This window comes from Labrus mixtus, chromosome 15 (genome assembly GCF_963584025.1).
Source record: "Labrus mixtus chromosome 15, fLabMix1.1, whole genome shotgun sequence".
NCBI lineage: Eukaryota > Metazoa > Chordata > Actinopteri > Labriformes > Labridae > Labrus > Labrus mixtus.
The window spans coordinates 17,233,202-17,256,876 of record NC_083626.1 but is presented as its reverse complement, the minus strand read 5'-3'; the positions used below and the strand labels follow the sequence as shown (position 1 = coordinate 17,256,876).

Sequence of the window (23,675 nt, the reverse complement as noted above, 5' to 3'; positions counted from 1 at the left end):
TCCGCCTTGATGGTTTCACACAAAATTGCTTGTGTTATGTGCATCAACTATATAAGTGTGATGTCCAATACTAGGAGTGTGTGGTTGTTGGTGTGTGTGTGTGTGTGTGTGTGTGTGTGTGTGTGTGTGTGTGTATGTGTGTTGAGTGGCGGAAGGCGTAATAATAATCAGCACCGGATAGGGCGTTGGCCTATTTGTGTAATCCAAATGAATATTCAACAGCCTTATTAAACAGGCTGGGGCTGCACTTCAAAGGGAACACAAACTGTTGGGTGGAGGGTTCAAGCACACACAAAGACACACACCAAAAAAGGATGCACACACACCAACTGATGAAATGAGAATGTGACTCTATGCTTTCACATGGTAACACAAAACATTTACATTTCATCGACCGGTACTGATTTTCTTATGTTAATTCTTTTGAAAGTACGGTCTATTAACTGGACAACACTTTCTTACTGACACTGCAACACAATTCACACCTTCTTTGTACATCATGCTGAGGACTCATTTTAAAAGACACATAGATAGAGAAACAGGAAACAGCTGTGTGTCCTCAGTTTTGACATCTCAGCAATAGACGAATCAAGCCAAAAACCGGAAGTTGACAAGCAGCCATTACTGCCCTGGTGTCTCCCTTCAACAGCTACGGCTTTTACATTACTTTCTATGTAAATGTACCTTTTACAACAATGAAAAGGACGTCAGGAAGAATCTGTAGAGTGCTCAGCTGCTCTAACAGTCATGACAAACTTTAACTTTGGGGAAAAAAAGGGGGAATTCACAACACCCACTGTACAAGAGCGGACACTTTACATACATTCTTCTGTGCAGGGAGCATAGTCAGGTAAGAGCTGCATGTAATCATTACAGACCAGTCTCATTAGGGGGAAAAAATGCTATATGAAATGTTTTTCACAATGCAACTAGTCTGTGATGTTTTAATGCAGCAGTTAACTGATTGAGATAAACTAGCTTGTAGAACAACGCTACATTACACAGCATTTCATCGTGGCGGATGGTTGAGTTTCTCTTTATTTCTCCATTATGTTATTAGTTTGTTGTTGTTGTAAAAGACGTATAATATGTAAAATCGAAATAATGTAAAGGTCGCCTGATTAAAGTACCTCCATCGTCTGATGTTTTCTGTATGAATACTGCAGACACAGTAAGCAGCAGACGCTGAGCTGCCACCGCAGTACTGCGGCCACCACAAGATGGCAGCGGCCACAAATCCTTTGGATGATTTGTCTATAGGTTGCCGTTCCAACCCCTCTCCTTTGTTGCCCTGCCATTTGCAATGCTTGACAAAAGAAGCCTAGTTTCCAGGTTTAGAACAAACTAAATTGAACAGAAGTAGGCCTGTGTGGCAGAGTGCACAGGGGTTTAAGTTTAGAGCCCACTTTTGCTCTATAAGGTTGTTTTCCACCAGACAGGCTGATAAAGGTGGCCTTGAGATCAGATGACAAACCTGTGAGCATTCAACTGGGTAAAGCTGCTACGGCCCTCTTTGAACATCAACCTGTTACCATGGAGATGGGCAACCAGCTCCAGTGTTTTAGCTGTGAACACAGATGAGAGGGAAAGAGATGAAGAGAGGGTGAGAGCTAAAGAGAGACAGCCTTTAATACATGTAACAAGAAAAACAGTGCAAAGGTAAAAGAGGGGGAGAGAGAGAGAGAGAGAGAGTAAAAAATGAAAAAAAAAAGTGAAGCACAGATTGAGATTCTAAATTAGAAATGAAAGTGTAAGCTGGAAAGACTACACAGTAAAAAAGAAGAAGAGATAAACACCTTTTAACCATTTTCTGTCCTTTCTCTGAAAGTTAGTAAAAATCGTACACAAGTCACACATCTGCAAAACTTATTTGCAACTTAAAAGAATGTTCAAATCAACAACTCTGAGCCACACAAAGTCACGACTGAACACTGACAACATCAACAACACGCCCACACACACTGTGTTTGAAAACTATGTGTACGGGCTGGTAGTTGACAAGCAGCAGTATGGATGACATCACTTCCTGTGTGGATCCTCCACACAGTGTGTCATCCTCCCATAGCGGTCTCTCTATCTCTGAAAGTCAATTGAAACTCATTTGTTTGATTACACACAGGTTTGACTGCATGATCTAGTGACTGTGCTGAATTTGAAAAAGAGATCATCTGCTTGGCTGGTTACGTAAGACTAAATAGTTTTGATAGCAATAGTTAAAATATTAATATTAGAAAAAGAAGAAGAAAAGTCATTCGGATCTGGGACCCAGGTTTACAAGAGAGAATTTGTTCTAACAGTACCCTGCGATTGTCTTTGGAGATTTTCAAATAATTCAATGTCACTAAAATAGTTCCAGGACAAGCAAAGGGCAAAAACGTCCCCATCAAAGGGCAGCCAGTAGCCTGGGGAGGTGAGAGACAATGAGAGCACACTGATGAGGATGTTGAACTAGCTGGCAGGAACAAGCCCCAGGGGACCAGGTGATGTTCTGCGCCTCCCACTGACACTTCTCCGTCCTGTTCTCTCTCACAGGACAGCCATAGAGGAGTAACAAAAGAAATCTTAATGCTTTATGATTGAGTTTGTATTGTCAAAAACACCAAAACTAATTCAGCTTTTTATGAATCCCATAAGTGACAGTCTTAAGTGTCAAGTGTTAACTTCTTTCTTCTTTCTGCCTTTTAATAAGGCAGTTTTTTCTTACCACTGTAACTTTTGCTGCTTTGCTAAAGTGCTCATGATGGATAGGCCGGATCTTTGTAACATAGCAATAAGTAAGGTCTTTTACCTGCTTTTTGTAACATAACAATAAGTAAGGTCTTTTACCTGCTTTTTTGTAATGTTAACAGACAAAGAGTAAGGTATTTTACCTGCTTCTTGTGAAGTGTCTCGAGATAACACTTGTTATGAGTTGACGCTCAGTTGAAGAATATTTATATATATATGTATATATATATATATATATATATATATATATGTTTAAAACACAAACCTAGGAGAGAGTGTGAGGTTTCTGATGGTCTAGGTCAGGAGTCCCCAAACTATGGCACGCGGGCCGGATACGGCCCCTCCCCACATTTGGCCCTCAGAACAATTCCAAATGCATTTTAAAAATACAAATTTTAATATATATATACATATATATATATTTTTTTTTGCCATAGGCCTATAGAAGTTTAGCATTTAAAATAAAATGTTCTTTAGTTGATGAACAAATAACATCGTTGACATTGGTTTATATTGATACATGTTTGCATTCAATCCATAAGGCCAGAATATTCAGGTTGAATTTGTTCCAGACGTAATAAATCCCTTATTTTCCTTTTGGTATCTTACCAAATATTGAATATTTGCTTTGTCTCTCTCAAAGAATGAGGCTGATAAATAAAAGCACTATTCACATAAAGGACATACATGCCTGAGTTTAAACCCACTTAAATTAAAGATATGGATTTCGGTATTCAGTGCTTTCCTCACATACTTGACCCTTAGTTAAAAAACAATCTCTCTGATGCTATTTGTGGATTTAAACTATAATTGTAAAAAGGAAGCTACAAATCTGCCATAAGATGGACAAAATGTACGTTTTTAAAAAGGAAGTCATTAAATATCATTCTGGTTTCTGGAGTATTGTCAGCACATATCTACATGACTTCAGCTCAGCAGGATGTTTGTCCTCAGAAAAGAGCTAAACTGAGCCATGTTGAGCTGGTTAGACGTTACTGAAGGAGCACACAGGATGTCATCTTCGATATAAAGACAAACACACTGTGATAGACAAAAGAGGGTTGTGCAGGAAGGCAGGTGTGCATGTGGAGACATGGCCTGAAGTAAAAGACAGGGTCATCTTTCCAATGGAGACAAGGTCAGTAAACGTTTTCAGACAGGCCCTGGAGGAGGTTTTCTTCTCCACAAACAAACACAGCTTCAATCTCTTTCACATACTAAAATCTTACATTTTAAGAGGAACATCCTCAGGGCTGCTGTGTCTCAACTCAATAGCTCATATCCCACAAGAGCTTCTACCCTGTTCTATTTCCCCTTCTCCAGACCCAAACAAGTCTAAAATCCTGATACCAAACATTTTGCACCTTGCAGCCATACACTTACTCAACTGGGTTTTACTCTTGTTTAGTGCCTCCATCCATATGAGAAGAAAGGAAAGACAAGTCTCGATCAATCTCCAGGAGGTGGAGGTCAAGACAACAAGCATGAAAGTGAGACTGTGTCTCTAGCTGCCCAGTGTATGCATCTGTGCACACTTTGATGCCTCTGGCAACCTGAACATCCACCATCCAACATCCAAAGATGAATGAAGTGGGTGTAGTCAGTCAATCAATTAATCAGAAGCTAATCCCACAGGCTAAGCACCAGCTGCAGAACAGCGGGACAGCAGAAAATATACAGAATTTGAAAACAGCCCCTCCACCCTCCTTTAGTAGCACTGTCACCAGGGGACAGTGACAGTTTTTACATAGGCAGTTGTTAAGCACAGTAAAACAAGCCTACGAGTCATGAATGTTCCCCAATCAGCAATAACCAAAGAAAATATTTACCAATCATTACGTCCCTTGGTGATGGCTCCACACCTTAAAGGCTAGGGCTCTTCCTGCTGTAGCATAAGTTACTGTTTAACAGGAGTTGAGACAGAGTAAATAAAGACCACTCAGTTACTGTATGATTCGACCAAGGTAAGGTAAATGGAAACCCAAAGGGAAAAAAAGTTGAAATAAAAAAGACTGAGAACAATGTTTATCCCCAATAGATTATAGTTGATATAGCATACATTTTCCTCTTTAACAGACTGCAGACTTGATTGTTGTCACCCTGAACAGAGGACTGATCAAGCAGCCGAAAACACAAACTCTGTGACATATTACCAAATTTTACAAGAAAAGAAAGACAGAGAGGTGAGGAAAGAAATAAAAGACAGCAACAAAAAACACAAGGCTTTGCTAGCAGCAAAAAAAGAACACAACTGCGCCTTTAGCCATGAAGCTGCTGCATCCTGGTGGATAGATACACAGATGAGGTTTTAATGATCAAACAAGCTTGTTTGAGTCAAACCTACCTTGGAGTACTGTCTACGAAGACTGAAGCGCTGCACCATCCTGACTGACGGCTGCACCCACAGCTGGAACCCCTGCTCTACTCCTCTCCACTGATATCCCTCCAAAGTACACACCACCTCATATTGTACACTGTTCATTCACAGACACACACGCTGAAGGAACACACACTACCCTCCTCTCTAAACAGCCATGTGCACTCGCATTTGTAGTCCACACCGCTTTCGTCTACTATGCAAACACGAGTGAGGAGAGAGAGGGAAACAGAGGGAGAGGGAGATGAAAAAGGGGGGGAGAGCAAGTAGATATAAAGACAGCTCAGCTGAATCACCCTCTGCTTATCTTCACAGAAATCCCTGAGCTCAGTGTCCTTCTCTCACAGACAGTCAACCACACCACATGGCTGTCTAAGCACAAATGATCTCCAGTTTATATACGCAAATTGAGTAGATTAAAAAACGAGATCTTGCAGACACACATGTACACACCCCTTCACATCCTCTTCTCAGACACATTCACACACAGCCAATGCTTGGCTTGCACTCATCTAGGACGAGGCAAGGTTGCCTCCTGCTTCCTGTCAGTGAGCCGAAGGGTGGGGTGAGGAGGAGGTGGTGGTAGAGGTGGAGGAGGGGGAATTAGGAGAGAGGGACCGGCTGACGGTCTGTGCTAACTCTCTCCTGGGAAAGAGGGAGGGGGGACAGAGAGGGGAAGAGAGAAAAAGCAGCAAGAACAAGAAGAGGGCATGAGGAAAATTGTTGAGAGAAAAAAGACAAGAAAGGAAGGAAAAAATAAGAAATATTAAAAAAAAAAAAAAAAAAAAAAAACATCTCCCCACAACCTCCACTTAGAGCAGGATTTCGCACACCTCTCCAAGGTCAACCACAATGTTACTATGGCAACCAAACCAGGGCACAGTTGTAGGCGGCTTGCCACAAGTTTCGGAGTAACCACGGCGACCGCTTGCATGACCTGAATGACATTGGTGTGTTGCTGTTTGGAGACAGGGCTGAGATGTAAAATTGAGATGGGTGAGACAGGTTATAGTCTCTGGACGACTGACTAAACACAGAAGGTTGATGGTTGTCTATCACAGCAGCAGGAGGAATGCAGAACAGATGTCTGGCCAGGTAAGGTCATTTACAAAGTACCGAAGGATACTTGACTTCAAGTTTAAGGGAGTACATTAAATTGACATTACAGGTTAATGCTGTCAGTTAAAATCAATGTCTTCACCCACTTGTGTAGACCTGATAGTCTGCCATTACTCGATCTGTGACAAACTGATACAGACTGCTAATTAAATGAAGCACAGGGCCAGTCAAGTCTACAACCGTCATAAGCTAATAATGCCCACACAACCTCCAAATGGACCAAGCCAAGGATCAGCAGGATAGCTGATCTAACAGTGACCTCTGGTGGCAGACAGAACAGAGTGTAGGCTGAAATTTGGTAACAAATTTAAACTTAAACTTTGAACAAACACACACACACACACACACACACACACACACACACACACACACACACACACACACATCTTTTTTTTAAGTTATTTACAATGAATAAATATGAATGTAAGTAATTGTCATGTATGGGCATATGGTTCATACTGAACACAGGACTCTTAGATGAATCAACATGATCATGGTTGATGTCATTGTCCGAAGAATTATTACAATAGTGTATCTTTATGAAACTTTTGATTAACAGCCCTTTGAGTAGGTACCTCTGCTCTCACTGAGAACCTAAGTTGAGTAACCAGCCCCTCAATGTGGGATGTATAACGAATGGAGCCAGATATGCTGCCTAGACCACCTCTGAATGTGGCCTTATAGTTCGGATCCTCAATGTATCCAAGATGGAGGTTAATGGCAGCCGTTGACAAGCTCTCTATTTTTTGGTTTTTCGGTTTGATTCATAATGTATTAGGCTTAAAAATATATTTGAACTCAAATATTATTCAGAAAATAAGATGTCAGTGTGTCTGAAAGACTTTCTGTGTTTACAGCTTAACAGCAGAAAGGTTACATCAGCAGCAAAATGAACTTCAGCTCTTGATTGACGGTTTACTGACAAACAAGGTCAAGAACCAGTAAAAGGGTAAAAGAGTCATATTGATCAGGCTTGTAAAGGGATAACAGGATTCACAGCTGCTGCCACTTACCCTATCTGTCTCCTCTGTGGACTGGTATCCTGATGACAACACTACATCGCCACCTGTGTATCCAGGGGTGGGGCTGCTGGGCGTGGTTTCGGTGGTGGAAGAGGAGCGACGACGGCTGATGTGCTGCTGTGGGTCATGGGTGTTGCGGCGGTGAGGGGCCTGAGGGCTTCCTCTCAGGAGAGGATCACGGTCTCCGCTCCCAGATCCAGACCCAGAGCCCTTACTTCGCCGGCTCTGCAGGCTGGTCCCGCGCCTCATCGTGCCCACAGCGGCTGAGCCCTGCCCAGCTACAGAGGGAACCAGAGGGGCAAAGAGGTGGTCAGATTCAGGACAGCATGGGCCTGAGGTATCCTCAGGGGCACAGGGGGAAGTGCCATCTGCTGACTTTACAGAGGAAGATGAGGAGGAGGAAGAAGAAGAAGAAGAAGAGGGGATTTTGGAGCGAGAGAGGGAGAGGCGTTGACGCTGCAGCTGAAACAGATGTTTAAGTCCCTGGCCAAGAATCCCCATGCTCTCCCTTGCGTTTTGGCTCATCTTAATGAACTGCTCTGAAGAGCCCCTCTTTACCCCTTGGCCTCGTGACTCCCCTGCATCTCTTCTAGCTCTAGCACCTGAACTGGGGCCCATCCACTCTTGCCCCCTTTGAATCTCATCCCCCTGCTGCATAGGGCCTTGCTTAACTCCTAATGATTAGCAAAGAAATACTGCACTATAAAGTGTCTAATTATATTCCCTTTCTACAAGAAGGGTAACAAATGAGCTACGATTGAATTAGAGGAGCCAAGAAAACAGTAGAGTACAGTAGAAAAGGAGATAGGGCTGTTGGATGAAGATTGGATCAGCTCAGTGGTGGTCAGAGGGAAGAATCCAAAGAGTCAGCATGCATCTTTGATTCAGGAACAAGTTGCCATGCTGGTCTAATACAGAGAGAGAAAGGATTGTGAGAAGTGGAAATAATGCCTCGATCCAGTCACACTCAATCATGAATTTTCACTTTGCAACTTTGAACTTTCATTCAAATGGAAGATAATTAAAAGTAATACAACTGGAGTCTGACATTGTGCAGGCTTGATAGCATGAATCTTCTTTCCAAAATTGTAATTGCAATGTATTGTAATTATCAAAATTTTTATAAAAATATATATAAAAGTAATACTGTATCCTTAGTTGAAGTTGTTGGACACAATGTGTCAATTTAAGCTCTGCCAAGTTTCTTAATCATTCTGCTTTCAAATCAGGTTCATACATGCAAGAGAAAATACAAGTTCCGGTAATAAAGGAAACAAACTGGATCCAGGTCAGCTAGCATGATAGAAACATTATAAAATGTAATGAAAATAAGCACAGACAGGTTAAGAGAATTAAAAGAAAATGTCCAGAAAGGCACAAAGAAGCTAGTTGAATAAAAGGATGTAAAGGATGTAAAGACGGGTGGGAGAGAGAAAGAGATGGTGACTCACATCAGAAGAAGGAAAACCCACCTAAAATCAGCCGGCTGTCAGCGGAGTGTGACTCACTCTCTTCGGGTAACCTGAGAGGGAGGTAGAGGATAAGAGAGAGAACGCAAAGAATAATTTTTAAGATTCAAGACATCATTCTCAAATGTACTCACTGACCACAATCTGCTTGTAATCTACTTGTAATCTGCTTGCAATTAATAATTATTTTCACTTTGAGCAAGAGGCAAATTCAATGCATATACAACGTACTTGATACTGTTTGACATAGCTTGTGATTGTGTCCCTCAGGAGCTCATTTATAATCCCCAAAGGCATCTCATCCTTATCCTGTAGTGGCACCAAGAGACAAGGGTGTCCGCAGTGTCAGACACACAGAATACAATGCATTACAGCCTTCTCCAGCTTTGCACATTGCATGGGCTAAGTCTTTGTCAGTCCCAGAACTAACAGAGATGTCACCTGATAACATACAAGCTCTCATCCTTAAAAAGGAACCTCATTGGTGGAGCAGTGATCACCTCAGAGAAGCAACTAGACAAGCAGATGGGCGGGCGTCTCAAGCCTCCCTGCAGCTTCAATAGCAGCTCCCATTGAGGGCAGCAAAACAAGCAAGGCAGGAACACTCAGAGCCCTGGGGAGGGACGGTTATATACTCAAACTGTGTTCCTTTAGCTGCAGCGTCAGGTCATGAAGAGTAACATAAAGTAGTTAATGGGCAGGCAGGCAGCATACTACAGACAACATTTTCATAACTGCTGACTCGGATTGCTATGAATAAAACCTGCTGTTCAGTTTTTTACTACATCCAGAGACAAAGGAAGAATGAGCATTGAAGTTTATACAGGTAGCATATCAATGTTCAATGCTCACTGTCCCTGTCAAGAAAAGCATATTAAAGCACTTAAACACATTAACACAACTGCAGCTTTACTTCCCACCAAGCTGATCAAACATCCGGTCAAATGTATTTATATTATTATCTTTATTAAGTTAACTTAACATGTGGTGCTTCATTGATTACATCTAATTTTTGTAGTCACTCCCTCTTATTTTCCTGAACTTCCTATGAACCTACTGTATGACCAAAGAAGATGAATAGTCATGTAAACACAACTTAATCAGGTTACATGCATTCAACTCAACAAGCATACTTGATTATGCATGCATTCATGCACCCTCACACTGAGACAATGCATGGCCTTTCCTGGCAGTCACAGTGAAGTGTAATTGATTTGGATAAAGCTTTGTGTTTGTGTTGTTTCAGGAGCTGCTGGTGAGAGGATGGGTAAACCAAAGGTAATCCTGCTCTGAAGCTGAATCTGAACCTGCAGCCTCGTCTCGACCTCGATGCCCATCCCTCCCTCTGTGTCTGTAAATCCCATCCTTCATCCCCAGGCTGATCCCAATACAGGATTGGATGTTTTCTTGATTGCCTACCGCTTTTTTTTTTTTTTTTTTTAAACTAAATCCTCTTTCAGGAGCCCTTAAGAGAACAGAGCGTTATTGTCAGAATAAGACGTGATGTGAGCATCTTTCTGTTATTAAAACAACACTTTCAAACCCACCATAATGAGGTGATGACGCAAAACAAGACACACCAGATGGATCTTTTAATGAGGATTGTCCTGTTCTGACAAAAACTTAATTCCATCAATAAATTCTACTTTAAAAGTACACCAACATACTACTGCAATAGACTGTGCAGTATTTACCTGATAGTATTTGTCAATATCTAACAACTGTTTTAGTGATTTTTTTAAAATCCTGTGAAAATGTGTTTATGATTTTAGCAACTTAGTTGTGAAGGATAATGTTAAAAGCAAATAATGGCAACTTTACCAGCCTCAAAATGTATGAACAAAAAAGCATTACTTTTTGTGAGCCTCTTAGAGGAATTCTCACCGCACTTCTTCCTGGGATCAACCTCATAAACATGCCAGGGGACAGATTTATTTGAGTGTATTTAATCCCTGTCCACCACAGAACAGATCAGCAATCACCAGTGATGAACAGGTGTCAGAGACAGCCCGGGTCAGCAGCCTCAGTGAGTCAGCATGTTTCTCAGACATTTCACAACACTGTCAAAGGTAAAATACAAATAGCCACATGAACAATGGCCTCTATGGAACTGTGTCACCCCTTACTCATACCCTTGTACACACATGTCCTTGTCCTTAACTCTGGTGCTCAATCTATTGAGCTGAGCTGACAATCATCCATTGTTATCGTCTTTGGCATTCTAAATTAGAGAGATGGTGAGGGCTTACAGAGCTGTGGCAGAAGGAAAAAAACACCTTATTCTGCAATCTGCCTTCATGATTTCTTTGCTTTATTTAAACAAGCTCTCTCTATGTCATAGTGCCCTGTAAATGTTCACTTAGTTCTCTGGATGGAAAACAGCTGCAGTGAGAAAGTTATATACCGGTAAATGAAGACATTGCACTGTAGTGTTCTGTTATCATGATTGAACAACGACCATCAAAAGTGAATATTTAAAAGAGGGTTAAGCCCTAAGAAGTTAGACAACTGAAAAGCTAAGATAAAAAGACGATTTGCAATCTAGCATGAAATAAATGATGTATCAGTTAGGCCTGGGCGATAAAACGATTATTCAATATAACTTTTCTCAGTGTTTTCCAGCACCATGCACTGTGATTATGATTGTGAAATGTTCTTCTGTTGAAGTACAGCTTGTCATGTTCTGTTAAATAAAGAGTAAACAATAAAGAATGATTAAACCACACTTAACCATCTGGTTTCTTCAACTTTTACTCAGGGGCAAATATCAGTCTATTCATTTGAAAGAAATAATTATTCGACATTTATCGTAATAATTATCGACTGATATGAAAAATATTATCGTGATAACATTTGCAGTCATATAGCCCAGCCCTAGTATCTCAACTGCGGGACATTTTAGGGTCTGTTACTGACAATGTTTCCATACTTATACAGAAGATAGTTCCAAAAACATTATTCCACAGTTTCACCTTAGGGCTAGGCGATGTGGGCCAAAAATCATAAATTGATGAGTTTTAGCTGAGTGTTGAAAGATGATATATATATCTCGATATTTTTTCAGTAAAGAAATAAAGGAAAGAAGTCAGATCTAAGTCAAATCCACATGAGCTAAATGCCAAATGTCACAAAGGCACTTTATAAACAGCCAGCTGCACAAAGTCAATCTGTACATGACTAAAATGTAAACTATTTTTAACCCGTTTGTGAAATTAAAAAGTAATATGAAATAAACAAAATACACACAGTTGTGTATGTTGTAATGCAGACAGTGACAGAAAGGCAGAGCAGGGTGAGGAGGGACAGACAGTGAGAGGAGAGATAGGCAGACTGACGGCTCTACGGAAGAAACGTTTATTGTTATTTGGATGCAACATAAATCTAGATCCATGTAAATTATATTGTCTTACCCTATACCTTGTTTAGAAATATATCGATACATCTTGAAAACTTGATATATGGACCAGCCCCAAGTTACCGCAGTCCTGTTGCGTCTTCACTGTTTTGTTTTCAGGACATCAGAAAATTTAAGACATTAGCAAAACAAGCGGAGGTCAATCTGGCCAGTGCTCTTTGACACTGAAGCAGCCATGTTGTTGTTCAATGCTGAACATACAGTCGTTTAACTCAAAACATGGCCATAGCTTTAACAAGCCCCAGCAGTGTTTCCAGAAGAGTCTGAGAGCTGGCGTGGAATAGACCAGTCTTTGTTCCCCTAAGCCACACACAGGCCCATCACTACTCTTTGTACTGCGCCTCTTTCACGGACAGACACACATCAATAAGAGGGGAATTAGGCCAGAGAGTTCTGGCAGTGCTGTTTGTGTGTGAGTATACAAATATGTGAGTGTGTTTGTGTTTTTATTAGACAAAGGCATACAGGGAAAGAGAAAGAGAGAGAGAGAGATATCTGGCATTATATTGTGAGTTGTGTTTGACTGATGAAAACTGAGGCATATCTCATTCTGCAGATGCATAATGACACCACAGGCAGGAAACATGAACAATCGTTATTGTGTGTGTGTGTGTGTGTGTGTGTGTGTGTGTTTGTGTGCGTGCGTGTATGTGCGTGTGCATTGGGCAGAGACTAGCACATTTTTGTCATCTCTGATAGTGCAGGAGATGACTTCAGCATACTGCAAAGAGTTTGATAAGGACACAACTCTTCATATCAGACACAGAGGGTGAGTAAGTGAGATAGAGATAAGGGGTTACACAGGGAGTGAAAGAGGCCGGACTGGATGAAAAAGCATCTGTCCAGTGTCAGTGTCTGAATTAAGAGGTGAATGGCAGGTAGTTCCCTGACAGTGGCTGACACAACGCCGTATTGTGCAAAATGAAACCCACGGGGAGGCCCTGTTGCCAAAGTTGCGATCAGCTTTCCAGGAACAAGTCAAACCGAAAGACAAACAATCATTAGCTCACACAAAGCAGACATAAATAACCTAATGCCTAATGACACCACAGACTTGTAATCAAAGTGAAAGAAAGGAAATGATGTCTGCTTGTACAGCTGCCAGGAAGACTATCATTTGCTAACCATACCCCATATTTTTCTTGAACTGAACTTGTGAGCGAAATCACATCAGCTTCAGAGAAATAGAGAGATGGTCCTCTGTCCGCACACCCCTCTTGTAAATGCACCTTGCGCCAATCAAAACTGAAGCTTCTCATGGCTTCTTTTAAGAATGTTATGCTGCTTGCTTCTGATTCTGCACTGAACTCCCATAAATAAAGGAACATCAAGTGGAACTTTTCAAAACGCGAGACATACTCCTGGTGTTTGTGTCTGTGCTGCTCGTGCGTGGATAATTTGAAGAGAAAAACTAAATTATTTTAAAGGGGAAAACACATTTGATATAAATACAAACCTAATATTAAAATATAGCCTGAATAAGAAGAAAAAAAAAATTATTTCGAAGTTATCAAAGTTATCGGCCAAAATATCGGTTTCGGTCTTTAATATCGATATCGGACACAAAAATTCCATATCGGTCAGGCCCTAATCTGTATATAATATGTGAGGTTCTGACTGGTTGGCTTCTAAAGAATTTTAAGCAAAAAAAACCCGAAGAGGAACTATTGCATAAGTGTAAGTGTTAACCACTGTTGTGGTAGAAGCTGTACATTTTCTGGAGAGCCAATGTTCAAGGGACACCTCTGCATATGTGCTCAACACGACAGGAAGCGTTTGAATTAATTATTTACAGTGTGCATGGAACTGACACTGATCCACATAGACTAGAAGTACAACTACTGCAATGAGAATGGTGGTCCTTAGGATCTCAGTCTCCTGTTGTGTACAAAGACAGATGCTCTGAAAAAAAAAACATTTTCAGAGAACACGAGCAGACATTGCTAGACCAGTGTATGTAATTCATTTTAAACCCTCTAAAGTAGCTCTTCACTTAATAACCTGATAGGTGTGACTAACTGTGAGCAGGCCTCCAACCTTGCCAACGCAGCTCATATTCCACCAGCTCTGTCAACAGACTGGAAACTACCTACTACACACCGGTTGAAATCTCATACCGGAGGGGTGTGCTAAAGACGCACAGCCATATGGAATGAGAAAGGGAATGCATGTTGGGGTCAACAGACACTTTGTGAACTTGGAGAGAGACACCTGCCAGTTTATCAGGCAGAAGGGCATCTGGCTCTTTGTGGTTCCAGCAGGTGAGCCAACTTACGCAGTTAAGATAAATCATGCATGCATATCACCTATTGAAATAACTCTTCAGTCAGATCTCTGAGCTCAGGAAACCAAACACCTCTACAGCCCATTTCAGGGGTTAGTACATTCAGCACAACCAACTCTGGTCTTTAAGCTTTTACTATGAGCGTAGTATTGGGCTCAACAAGTAGGCTGTGGGTCAACAATTTCAAGTCTAAACTGGGAGATGGTTCATAATGAAAGAAGATCTTTCATACATTACTATCCACCCTCAGAAGTTCCCTATCTAATATGTGAACAAACTGAAACAAAGTGATGATCAAACAAACGCAATTCATATATACAATCATCTGTCTTCTGGTTTTTTTAAAAAAAAAACTTGAAAAATTGTTAACTTGTCCTGTAAAACTAAAACCCGGACCTCAGCCCCGTTTCAGAGTGCAAGCTCTTGTGACACTGTGTGACCCTTGCTTCTTTTCTCCCTCTGTCTTCTAACAGGAAGGGAAGCAGAGGGAAGCAGGCAGCTTGTTGCCACTAGGAACGACAGCTTTTATAAAGGAATTTCACCTTCATTCTGGATGTGTGGGAGTCAGTCCTACTACAGAGAAGAAACCCAGTCGCTCAGTTACACGATAAGGAAGGTAGGATGATAAAGCTAATTGTTTTGCTTCTTGTTTCTTTAATTTAAAATAAACTCACTGCAGAAGAGATATAGAATAACTGCACTCTAAGGCATCTAAAATAAGCTCAGCTGCTCTAACACCTCTGAATCCCGGTGGACTTTTTAAAAGCAAAGCCCTGCAGGAACAGGAAAAAAGGTGAGAAACAGTCAGAAGCCCTTGTCAGACTGCTTTTTACGCAAAAGTGCTGTGATTAAGCCCAGCCGTCATCACGTCTGTATATTCATATTGATTCCGCACCGGCGTAATATTCCTGTCCCAGTCTGTGAATTCACATTGCGTTTCGTCGTTGTGGAAGCACGGCAAAGCGGCAGCTCCACAAACACAGACAGTCAGACATGCACGCACACACACACACACACACAGCACTGCCCTGATGATACCGTCTCCTCTCTGTAACACCTTTGTTACTACCTCCAAAGACTGTACAGAGGGGGGGGGACCACTTCTGCAACATTCAGACTGAAAGCTAAACGTAACAGGGGCGTAAATATCATGGCTTAAAACTGCAGTCTGAATAGGGCTAGAGATACACAGAGAGAGAGAAAAAGAAAGAGAAAGGGGAAAAGGGAAAAAGGGTGAAAAGGAAAAAGGTGTTTCCTCTCTGAGATCAAACTTCCTCTTTAGTTACAGCTGACCTTTGGAATGAGGTTTGAGAATGAACCCAGATCACTGCTTGAGTGATGCTGAGATTTGGACAACAATAGCTCATCTGAATGTGAATCCCTGACTGAACATTTGTACAGCATTTGTTCAGGGAGAATGTTTTATTTAAGTGTTTAAACACACATTATCCTGCAGATGGGTATAATAGCTATTAGCAGTGGTTATTGGCTACATTTACAGAGCACTTTTATCCATGATATAAGGTTGTTACCATTCACTTCCACACAAGATAACACAGGGTAGAGCCTTACTGATCCCTACTATTAGCATATCAAGTGACTATTGTATCGTTTAATTTTATCGCAGATATGCGCGGATATTTCTAGATTTATCAACCAGTCGAATAGCATTTCATTTGGGTATCATTGTATTACACAAGCAGTTCTTTTTCTGGCTGTCACCGGCAGAGTGTACTTTATGGACTACAACACGCATTATCACTCTCCAGAGTGCCAAACAGTGATGCACGCAGCCGGTACATGCGCAGTTACTCTCCAGTTGAGTGACCATCTTGTCGCCATTATATTTCTTTTCCACAAGCGCTTTTCCAAACTGCATTGGAGGTATAAACGCAATGAATGTATATATCTGTATCTATCTACCTCTACAGACCACCAAGATTGAACCAAGGAAGATTTTGGCAAATATATCGGTATCTGAATTTTTTAAATCCCTAATACTGATATCGGTATCGGCCCCAAAAAATACCATACAAGTCAGGCACTCACACAGGGTAACCTTTATGTGGACAGTAAGAGGTGTTGATCAAACCATCAACCCTGTGATCTCAAGTCACAGTCACCCAGCAGGATTATCTATCCATCGTGTGATTCTCATTTCTATTCATTTGGACTCACCAACATGTATGACTTTACTGAAGCAGCATAGACACGATCACCCACCGACTTCCCACTCGCTAACACTGCCTGAGGAACATTACCTCTGCCAGGAAGACTTTTTTTTTTTTTAGAATATCTCTCTGTTGCAGCATCGCAATCTGCAATGTATTTCACTTGCAGTTGAGGGGAACATGTACACAAAAATAAGAAAACTGTGTTTCGTGTTTTTTTACCTTAATGAATGAGATCTTTATGAACAAAAAAAAAACAGAGTCATAGTCACAATCAAACCTGAAGGCAAATCTAAAGGTCTTACCTAACTTGCATTGTCTGACGGTGAGATAACTGAGCACTTAGACAAGATGACAAGTTATTTTAACAAACGCTATAATATAATTAACTAAAAAAAAAGGAGTGTCATGCAGATATAAAGAACACAGCAGTGTTTTGGAAAACGACTTGTACTGTATGCTGAACAACGTCGTTTCATTTAAAGATTTTACTGTTATCTATAAATACCTAATAACGGATTATATGTAATTTATTAAAGACTTACTTTATTATAATTATTAATAATTAAGTATTGCAGCCTGCCACAGAAGACATATAGTTAAACAACAGGGTAAAGTATATTGACATTAATCCTGTTTTTCTGTTTCTTGTCAACCAGAGCCTTCACCATACCATAATATGTATAACTCGCACAATAATCCACTTCATGTTATCTTCTAATCTGGTGTCTATAGCTTTGTTGTGAGAAATGCATGCTCCCTGTACACACAGCCAATTAGTTAGCCCCTGTGACAGCTTTGCCAGTATACAGCAAGCTGTGTTAATCTTAGAATCTGATCTGGGATAAGGTCATCTTCCCCATATCTGATGCTTAAGTGTTACAAGAAGCGGATGCCAAATATAATGACGAGGAAACGCCACCTCTAGAAACCACTCAGTTCTGTTTTGTAGGCATTGTGCATGAAAAAATATACAGAGACACAAAACACTTGTTAAAAAACTCCCAAGTCTGAGCTCAGCTTCTAACAGGGAGAGCACAATGTTAGTGAAGCAGGAGGAGGAGGAGGAGGAGGAGGAGGAGGAGGAGGAGGAGGAGGGCAGCGTCATCGTGGTGGTCTGACCGTCAGACTGAAACATGAATGGCTGTGTTAGCAGTGCCCTGAAGGGGCAGCCAAGCTCTCAGCCATTTAGCAGCGTATGCTGAACAGATATAATACATCATGTCATATAGGAATCATCCAGCATATATTTATCTATGGTACATAAAGTGCATTGTAAAAACAACAAGGATGTAAAATGGTTAGAGATGGTGCAAGAGAGATGCAAACAGTTTTCAAAATAGATTCCAATAGTGAGAGTATAAAGACCAACCTTCAGTCCATACACATGATGCTAGAGCAGATTTCCTTCATCGCAGGGGAGATGACAACCTGCGCCATCAGGCCCCCAGCTCTGCAAAAAAGAAGAGAGACAGTGAGATTTACACTAATCCTCTATATGGTTCCTTAGCACTATAGTACTCTCTGCTTCTCCCTCTTTGCCTGCATGCCTCAGTGTGAGTGTGAGTGAGTGTGTAGTTGTGTATGTGTGCGTGGGTGTGTGTGTGTGTGTGTATCCCACATTCTGACAAGAATAAAATGCACCTCTATGAAGATTATTAGGCATCAGATGTATTGAGCCTGGCTGCAGATTCCCATCTATCCTTACTAGCCGATTAAATGTCTTGAATGAAATGTCATCTATTAGATTGCATTAGCCAGTAGACTTAAATTAAAATAATTAAAATATTTTACAAATCATATTATACTGTTATAAATAAACCCTGCTCAATGTTTATTAAGACTTGAGCAAGTTGAAAGCAACTGGCAGGGCTTTGGCTAATATCATAAGCGACAGATGCATACAACATGACAACATAATAGTGAATAAACGAAGATGAATTACTTAACAGGAAATATATCAAGAGTTTCATTATATGGCAGAGTCAATGACAAGTCAGCAAAGTAACTATATTTGTATTTTATCTGTCTATTTCCTTTGATATGAAATGAACCCAACCTGTTGTACTTAACTGCGACCTCCTACATCATTTTTACTTTATTGAAATACTGACTCACAGCTAAACGTCGGCATATAAAGATGACGCCACAGAGTTACGAATGATAATTACATATTTCATGCTGACACATAGCGGTACTATAAGCTCTATGAAATAGAAGTAAAAACAGACGAGCCTTAATGTATGCAGTGAAATTACTTGGAAGATAAATTTAAAATAAAAAAACGTCGCTGAAATGTTGATGAAGTGCCAGTAAGCGTTGTCAGTACATAACAGCAGTGTGTTACAGGTTGACAGTGCAGTTAGTGTGTCATTGTACACTGCTGCGGCGAAAACGATGAAATTATCTACATCGACACTTTAACAGCTTTTATGCACAGCACAAACACACGCTTCGTATATCACACGCACATAAACTCACGGTAAAACAACCCCTTGAACGACACTTAACGCAATGTTCACACTTACACAAGCGGAGACAAACAGTTGGGCTGTACAGACGTCGGACGAGCGGCAGTACCCCTCCTCTGAATGCCATCTGCCCCACGGTCCGGAGACCCGCCTTTGTCTGACGTCATGCCGTACAGCGTAACTAAAAGAGACTCATGTAAAAAGACATTCCTCGAGTGTTTACGGCTGGTTTACGGTACCTAAACCTAAAGTGCACTATGTAGTCTATTTGGTAGTGAAATTTGAAAGTTGGAGAAGGCAATCAATTCTATGCTCCTATTTTCTGAACTAAATTCAAAGGAAAAAATGGGTCCCTGGAACACTGTTTTGAGCTAAAAAGCTACCAGGAGAGTGGTTTTACTGTTGCGGGCCCACCACTATAACTTCTCACGTATTATTTTATCTTCAAACAGTTTTCCAGGAACCAAATTTTAATCTGAGAACAGTTTGTGTAAAGAGTTATGAACGTATAGGCCTACCACCGAACCCCTCTACCAAAACTCCATAGTGCACCTTTAATGTTTCAATTTATGGCAGATTCAATTTGTGGATTCATTTTTTGATAAGTAAATGTGAATTTAGTTTGATAGTCTATTTGTTATTTAAATCATCTGTCAAGCGGTAATCTAAAAAATGTGCCTGTTCATAGGAGAAAGTCTTCTCCATTGTGAGAATGTGCTTCTTTTGTGACAATAACCCTAATCGTAGGCTATAGGCCTACTTTTATCCATATAGTCCTACCAATGCACTGGGAAGTCAGAAGTTTCCAATTCTGCCTATAGGCCTATTTATATTTTATATAGGCCTAATTCTCTAATGTGTCTTTAATAACACTTGTCTATAGCAGAGAAGCCTATGGGATCTGTTTGTAATGTTATTGTTGGTATGACACATTATTATTTGGAGCACAAACATATTCAACAAGTTATTGTATTTCACACAATATACATATTTATTGAAACTTTATAAGACTAAATAAATATGGAACCACTTTTTTTTTTTTTTACCATTGTAGTGAGGTAACCATTCCAGTTATATTTTCTCCAGTAGATGGCAATATTGGCACAGACAAGCAAGTGAGCAAAGTTACAGGTTTACACTGAGCTTCTTCCTTTTGGACAAAGACTTTTAGTTCCCAAGTGTAGAACAAAGCGCTATAGGAACAGCTTTGTCCCAGCAGCCATTATAGAGCGGAACAAGTCATAGGATATCTGTGTGTATCATGTTGTGTTTTTGTTTTGCTCTTCTTCTTTTTCCTCTTTGCTGCTTCATGTGGCTGTTGTCATTTCATTAAGATCTTGTATGGAGGGACACAAATAGCAGACTGGAAAGCTGATGTCATACTTTTTAATGTTTTATTTAGCCTATTTATTCATTATCTAGGCAATTTAACTGTATAGTTTAGATTAACAGGAATAAATAACTGAACGTAAACCTGAGCTCAATGTTATACTATCTACCTACTATTTCGTTATTTTGTTATTTAGCAATTTCTATTTCTTGAAATGTAGTAAAAATCCAAATACTCACAAATTATTGTTGTGGGAATCTGAAAAATGTTCCATTATGGGCTGATTTAGGCTACTTAAACTTTATTTTTTAAAAACAAAACTAAATGCTTTGACTTTTTTTACACTTTACTTTATTTTTTTAAACAAGATGATTTACTTTTTTTTCTGAAGAGCAAATGATCTTGATGCCAAAAAATGCTTTTGGTAAAAATGTCCACTACTTCGAAAGCAAATGGAGGGATGTTGTTGCTGCCCTTTGTATGAAAAAAAGTTTATCACAATACTTTAAATTAACAACTGCATTCTATACAACTTATTGTACGTTACAAATCTGATAGCAAAGATATTACCTTTTCTTGTAATGTTACTTAGGGGCCAATCACCCCACCCACAAACAAACACACACACAAGCACACACACAAACACACAAACACACACACGCACACACACACACACACACACACACACGACTCAGTATGGAATCAGATTTTGTCAGAGGTATGTAAACTGTATTTGGTATTTAACTGTCTTCAACTTGAGAGAGCACAAATGAAGCAATGCGATTAAAAAAACAAACTGTGATGTTAAAGGAAGTGGATGATGAGTCATGGTATGTTTGTCACTGTTATTTTTTTTATTTCTGCTGATCTGGTGGAAAGGCCAGTGGCTACTGAAAATGTCTATTTGCCCAGATTACAACCCCTTCCTCCTTACTAGTACCTCTTTGGGTCCTGTTTAGGGTCCTGTTTTGGCCCCTTCAGGATCTCGTGTATTTTTCCAGTCAACAGTCAACCGAAAACGAAGAAGTCATCATGCCCAACATTTCGGGAAATTTAAAATAGCTTGATCTAATTCCTCATTAGGGGCACATAGATTGTAACTGACCCAGTAAATTGTTATTGCCATGCAGTCAATTACTTTAATTTCTAAATTAAAATGTTAAATCAGAATAATTAAGTTATGAAATTGGACCAATATGAAGTATGAATCACCAGAGGAACTGTGAGGGGAAATTAAATTTGTCTCTCACTGGTGACAGTTCAGCTAATAGACACTTCAGGCAGATAGAGTATATGTCTCACTCAGCTATGAAAACTCAATGACCGTATCAAAGGTGTTTTTCACCAAACAGTAAGTGCAGTGCCACGCAATACAGCCAGTTCAAATGAAAAACATCCTGTAGAAAAGAAAAAATTGCACCATATTCCTGGAAAAGGGTCCTTAATGGGTAATGTGCCCATATGATCTGATCAGAACGGTGCTGTCATCAGCCAGAGAACGAGAAAAAAACATTTACACACCGTCACACAAAAAAAGAATCACACTGATATATTACAAGCATCTTTGAAAACACACACAAACCACACACTGGCTGTTTTCTCTGCGCTCCCACGGTGGAGCAGAGGATAATGGGAAAGATTAGTGTGAGCGGCTGATGCCTGGCGACCCTTTCTCTGAGAGTGCGGCAGACGAGGATGCTGGCTCTCAGTGGCCCTCACCAATTAGAGCATCCACTCAAGAAGGCTGGGCCTAATTAGAAGTCCGAAGCATGGGACTGGAGGCAGGCAGGCAGGGATCGATCCCCAAGACTGGTGAGGGCACGGCTTGGGGGACGACATCTTCCTACTCTATCATACATAGGTCTCCCTCAGGGAGATATGACTCAGTCATTGTCTGTGTTCGCCTGTTTTGACCTCTTAACATCATTATTCTTACTTCTCACATGTAGAAAACTGTACTCCCTCTTGATCTGCAACCTTGTCTGGCTGATGTGCATCAATAGTGCAAAGCATGTGGTAGATGCTTGTGTGTCTTATTGTAAGCCTCCGGCTTTGTCACACTAAGCTTCAGGGAAATATAATTTTTCTGCCTACATGTTCTTTTTTTTTTTCTTTTTTTTTTACAATAACCCTGCAGAAGCAGTAATTGTTCATCTAGTTTGGGGGAACACTTCGGCTTTGGATGTCAAATTTAATGAGCACTATGTGTGAATGACAGGTTGTCCATAAGATTAAATTTTACACGTACACTGTTGATTTATAAGAGTGTGTAGTATGTGGGGAGAAACTTAACGGATAAAGTTGATGTATTGATCTTCTTATTATTGCTGAACTATAGACTGTAAAGAATACATACTGTCTATGTGCTGAACGCGTGGTTCATGGGAAGACAAGAACTACAAGAATGTCCCTCTATTGTCATCATGAGATTGACACTTCATTTTAGAGATTTGTGTTTTCCATGAAATTTGGTACACAAATGCTTGGTCCCCAGAGGAGGAATTTGAATCACCTGGACGACCTCGGGCTCATCTTCCAGTTCTATTTGTATTCTCTGAAATACTTTCCTAACAACAATAAATCATAATCAATAGTCACTCCATGTTCCCCTTGAATGATTTCTAATTAATGAGGTGATTCCATTAATTGTCCTTTGGCATCATCATAAGGTGGAATACAGTATGTGTAAGACCTGGAGATTCAAAACTCATCAGCCCCATCTGTATATTGTGTAGAGTGCCTGCTAATAGGCTTATCTATGATGGTGGACCTGGCTTTTAAAAATAGTCTATAGGGAGTTACTTCTGGGGGCTGTGTACTCCTTGTCTATATTAGACCGTCCTGTTTCAACAACAGTTCTCCGAAGAGATCAAAACCGGCAATAAATTTATCTTAACAGGTTTTGTCTGTGTAGCCACATTGCTGTCATGGGGCTGTTTCTTATGACTCCATGCCTCTCAAGTGCCATCACAAAGCACATTAAAGAGCTCTGCTGTTAGTTAAGGTGTCATGTTCCCTCATTTAAATGAACAAGTGTATTTTCCCTTCAACTGCAACTCCACTTCTATTCTAATAAACCCAAGTATGCATTGGTGTGATGATGGTAAAACATGTGTTCCCAGTGCACCAGTGCAGCTGTTTCAGATGGTTTTAACAGTTTTTGATGACGGTGAAGTTCTAAAAATACTAAACAGGAGAACAGCCTTGCTGTTTAAATGGGACTTGTTGATAATAACAAAAAGTTCCAAATAATACCATATGAATCATTTTAAAGCTTTCATTGTTAACTT

At 40.3% G+C, this 23,675-nt stretch overlaps 1 protein-coding gene across 2 annotated transcripts in view; it reads right to left on the bottom strand.

Annotated features, from left to right (window-relative positions):
* tmcc1a (transmembrane and coiled-coil domain family 1a) overlaps positions 1–19,173 on the bottom strand; it is a 40,686-nt gene extending 21,513 nt beyond the window's left edge. The window contains exons 1-4 of one of the 2 annotated variants that reach the window (XM_061056877.1): positions 19,113–19,173; positions 17,957–18,037; positions 8,718–8,767; positions 7,237–7,523 (exon numbers count right to left, since the gene is read on the bottom strand). In XM_061056877.1, the coding sequence (XP_060912860.1) occupies positions 7,237–7,494 (258 nt within the window). In that variant the 5' untranslated portion in view covers positions 7,495–7,523; positions 8,718–8,767; positions 17,957–18,037; positions 19,113–19,173. Of the gene's footprint in view, positions 1–5,071; positions 5,330–7,236; positions 7,524–8,717; positions 8,768–17,956; positions 18,038–19,112 lie in introns of those variants that run through there. The other variant, XM_061056878.1, reaches the window with a different exon arrangement.
* Between the last annotated feature and the right edge of the window lie 4,502 nt (positions 19,174–23,675).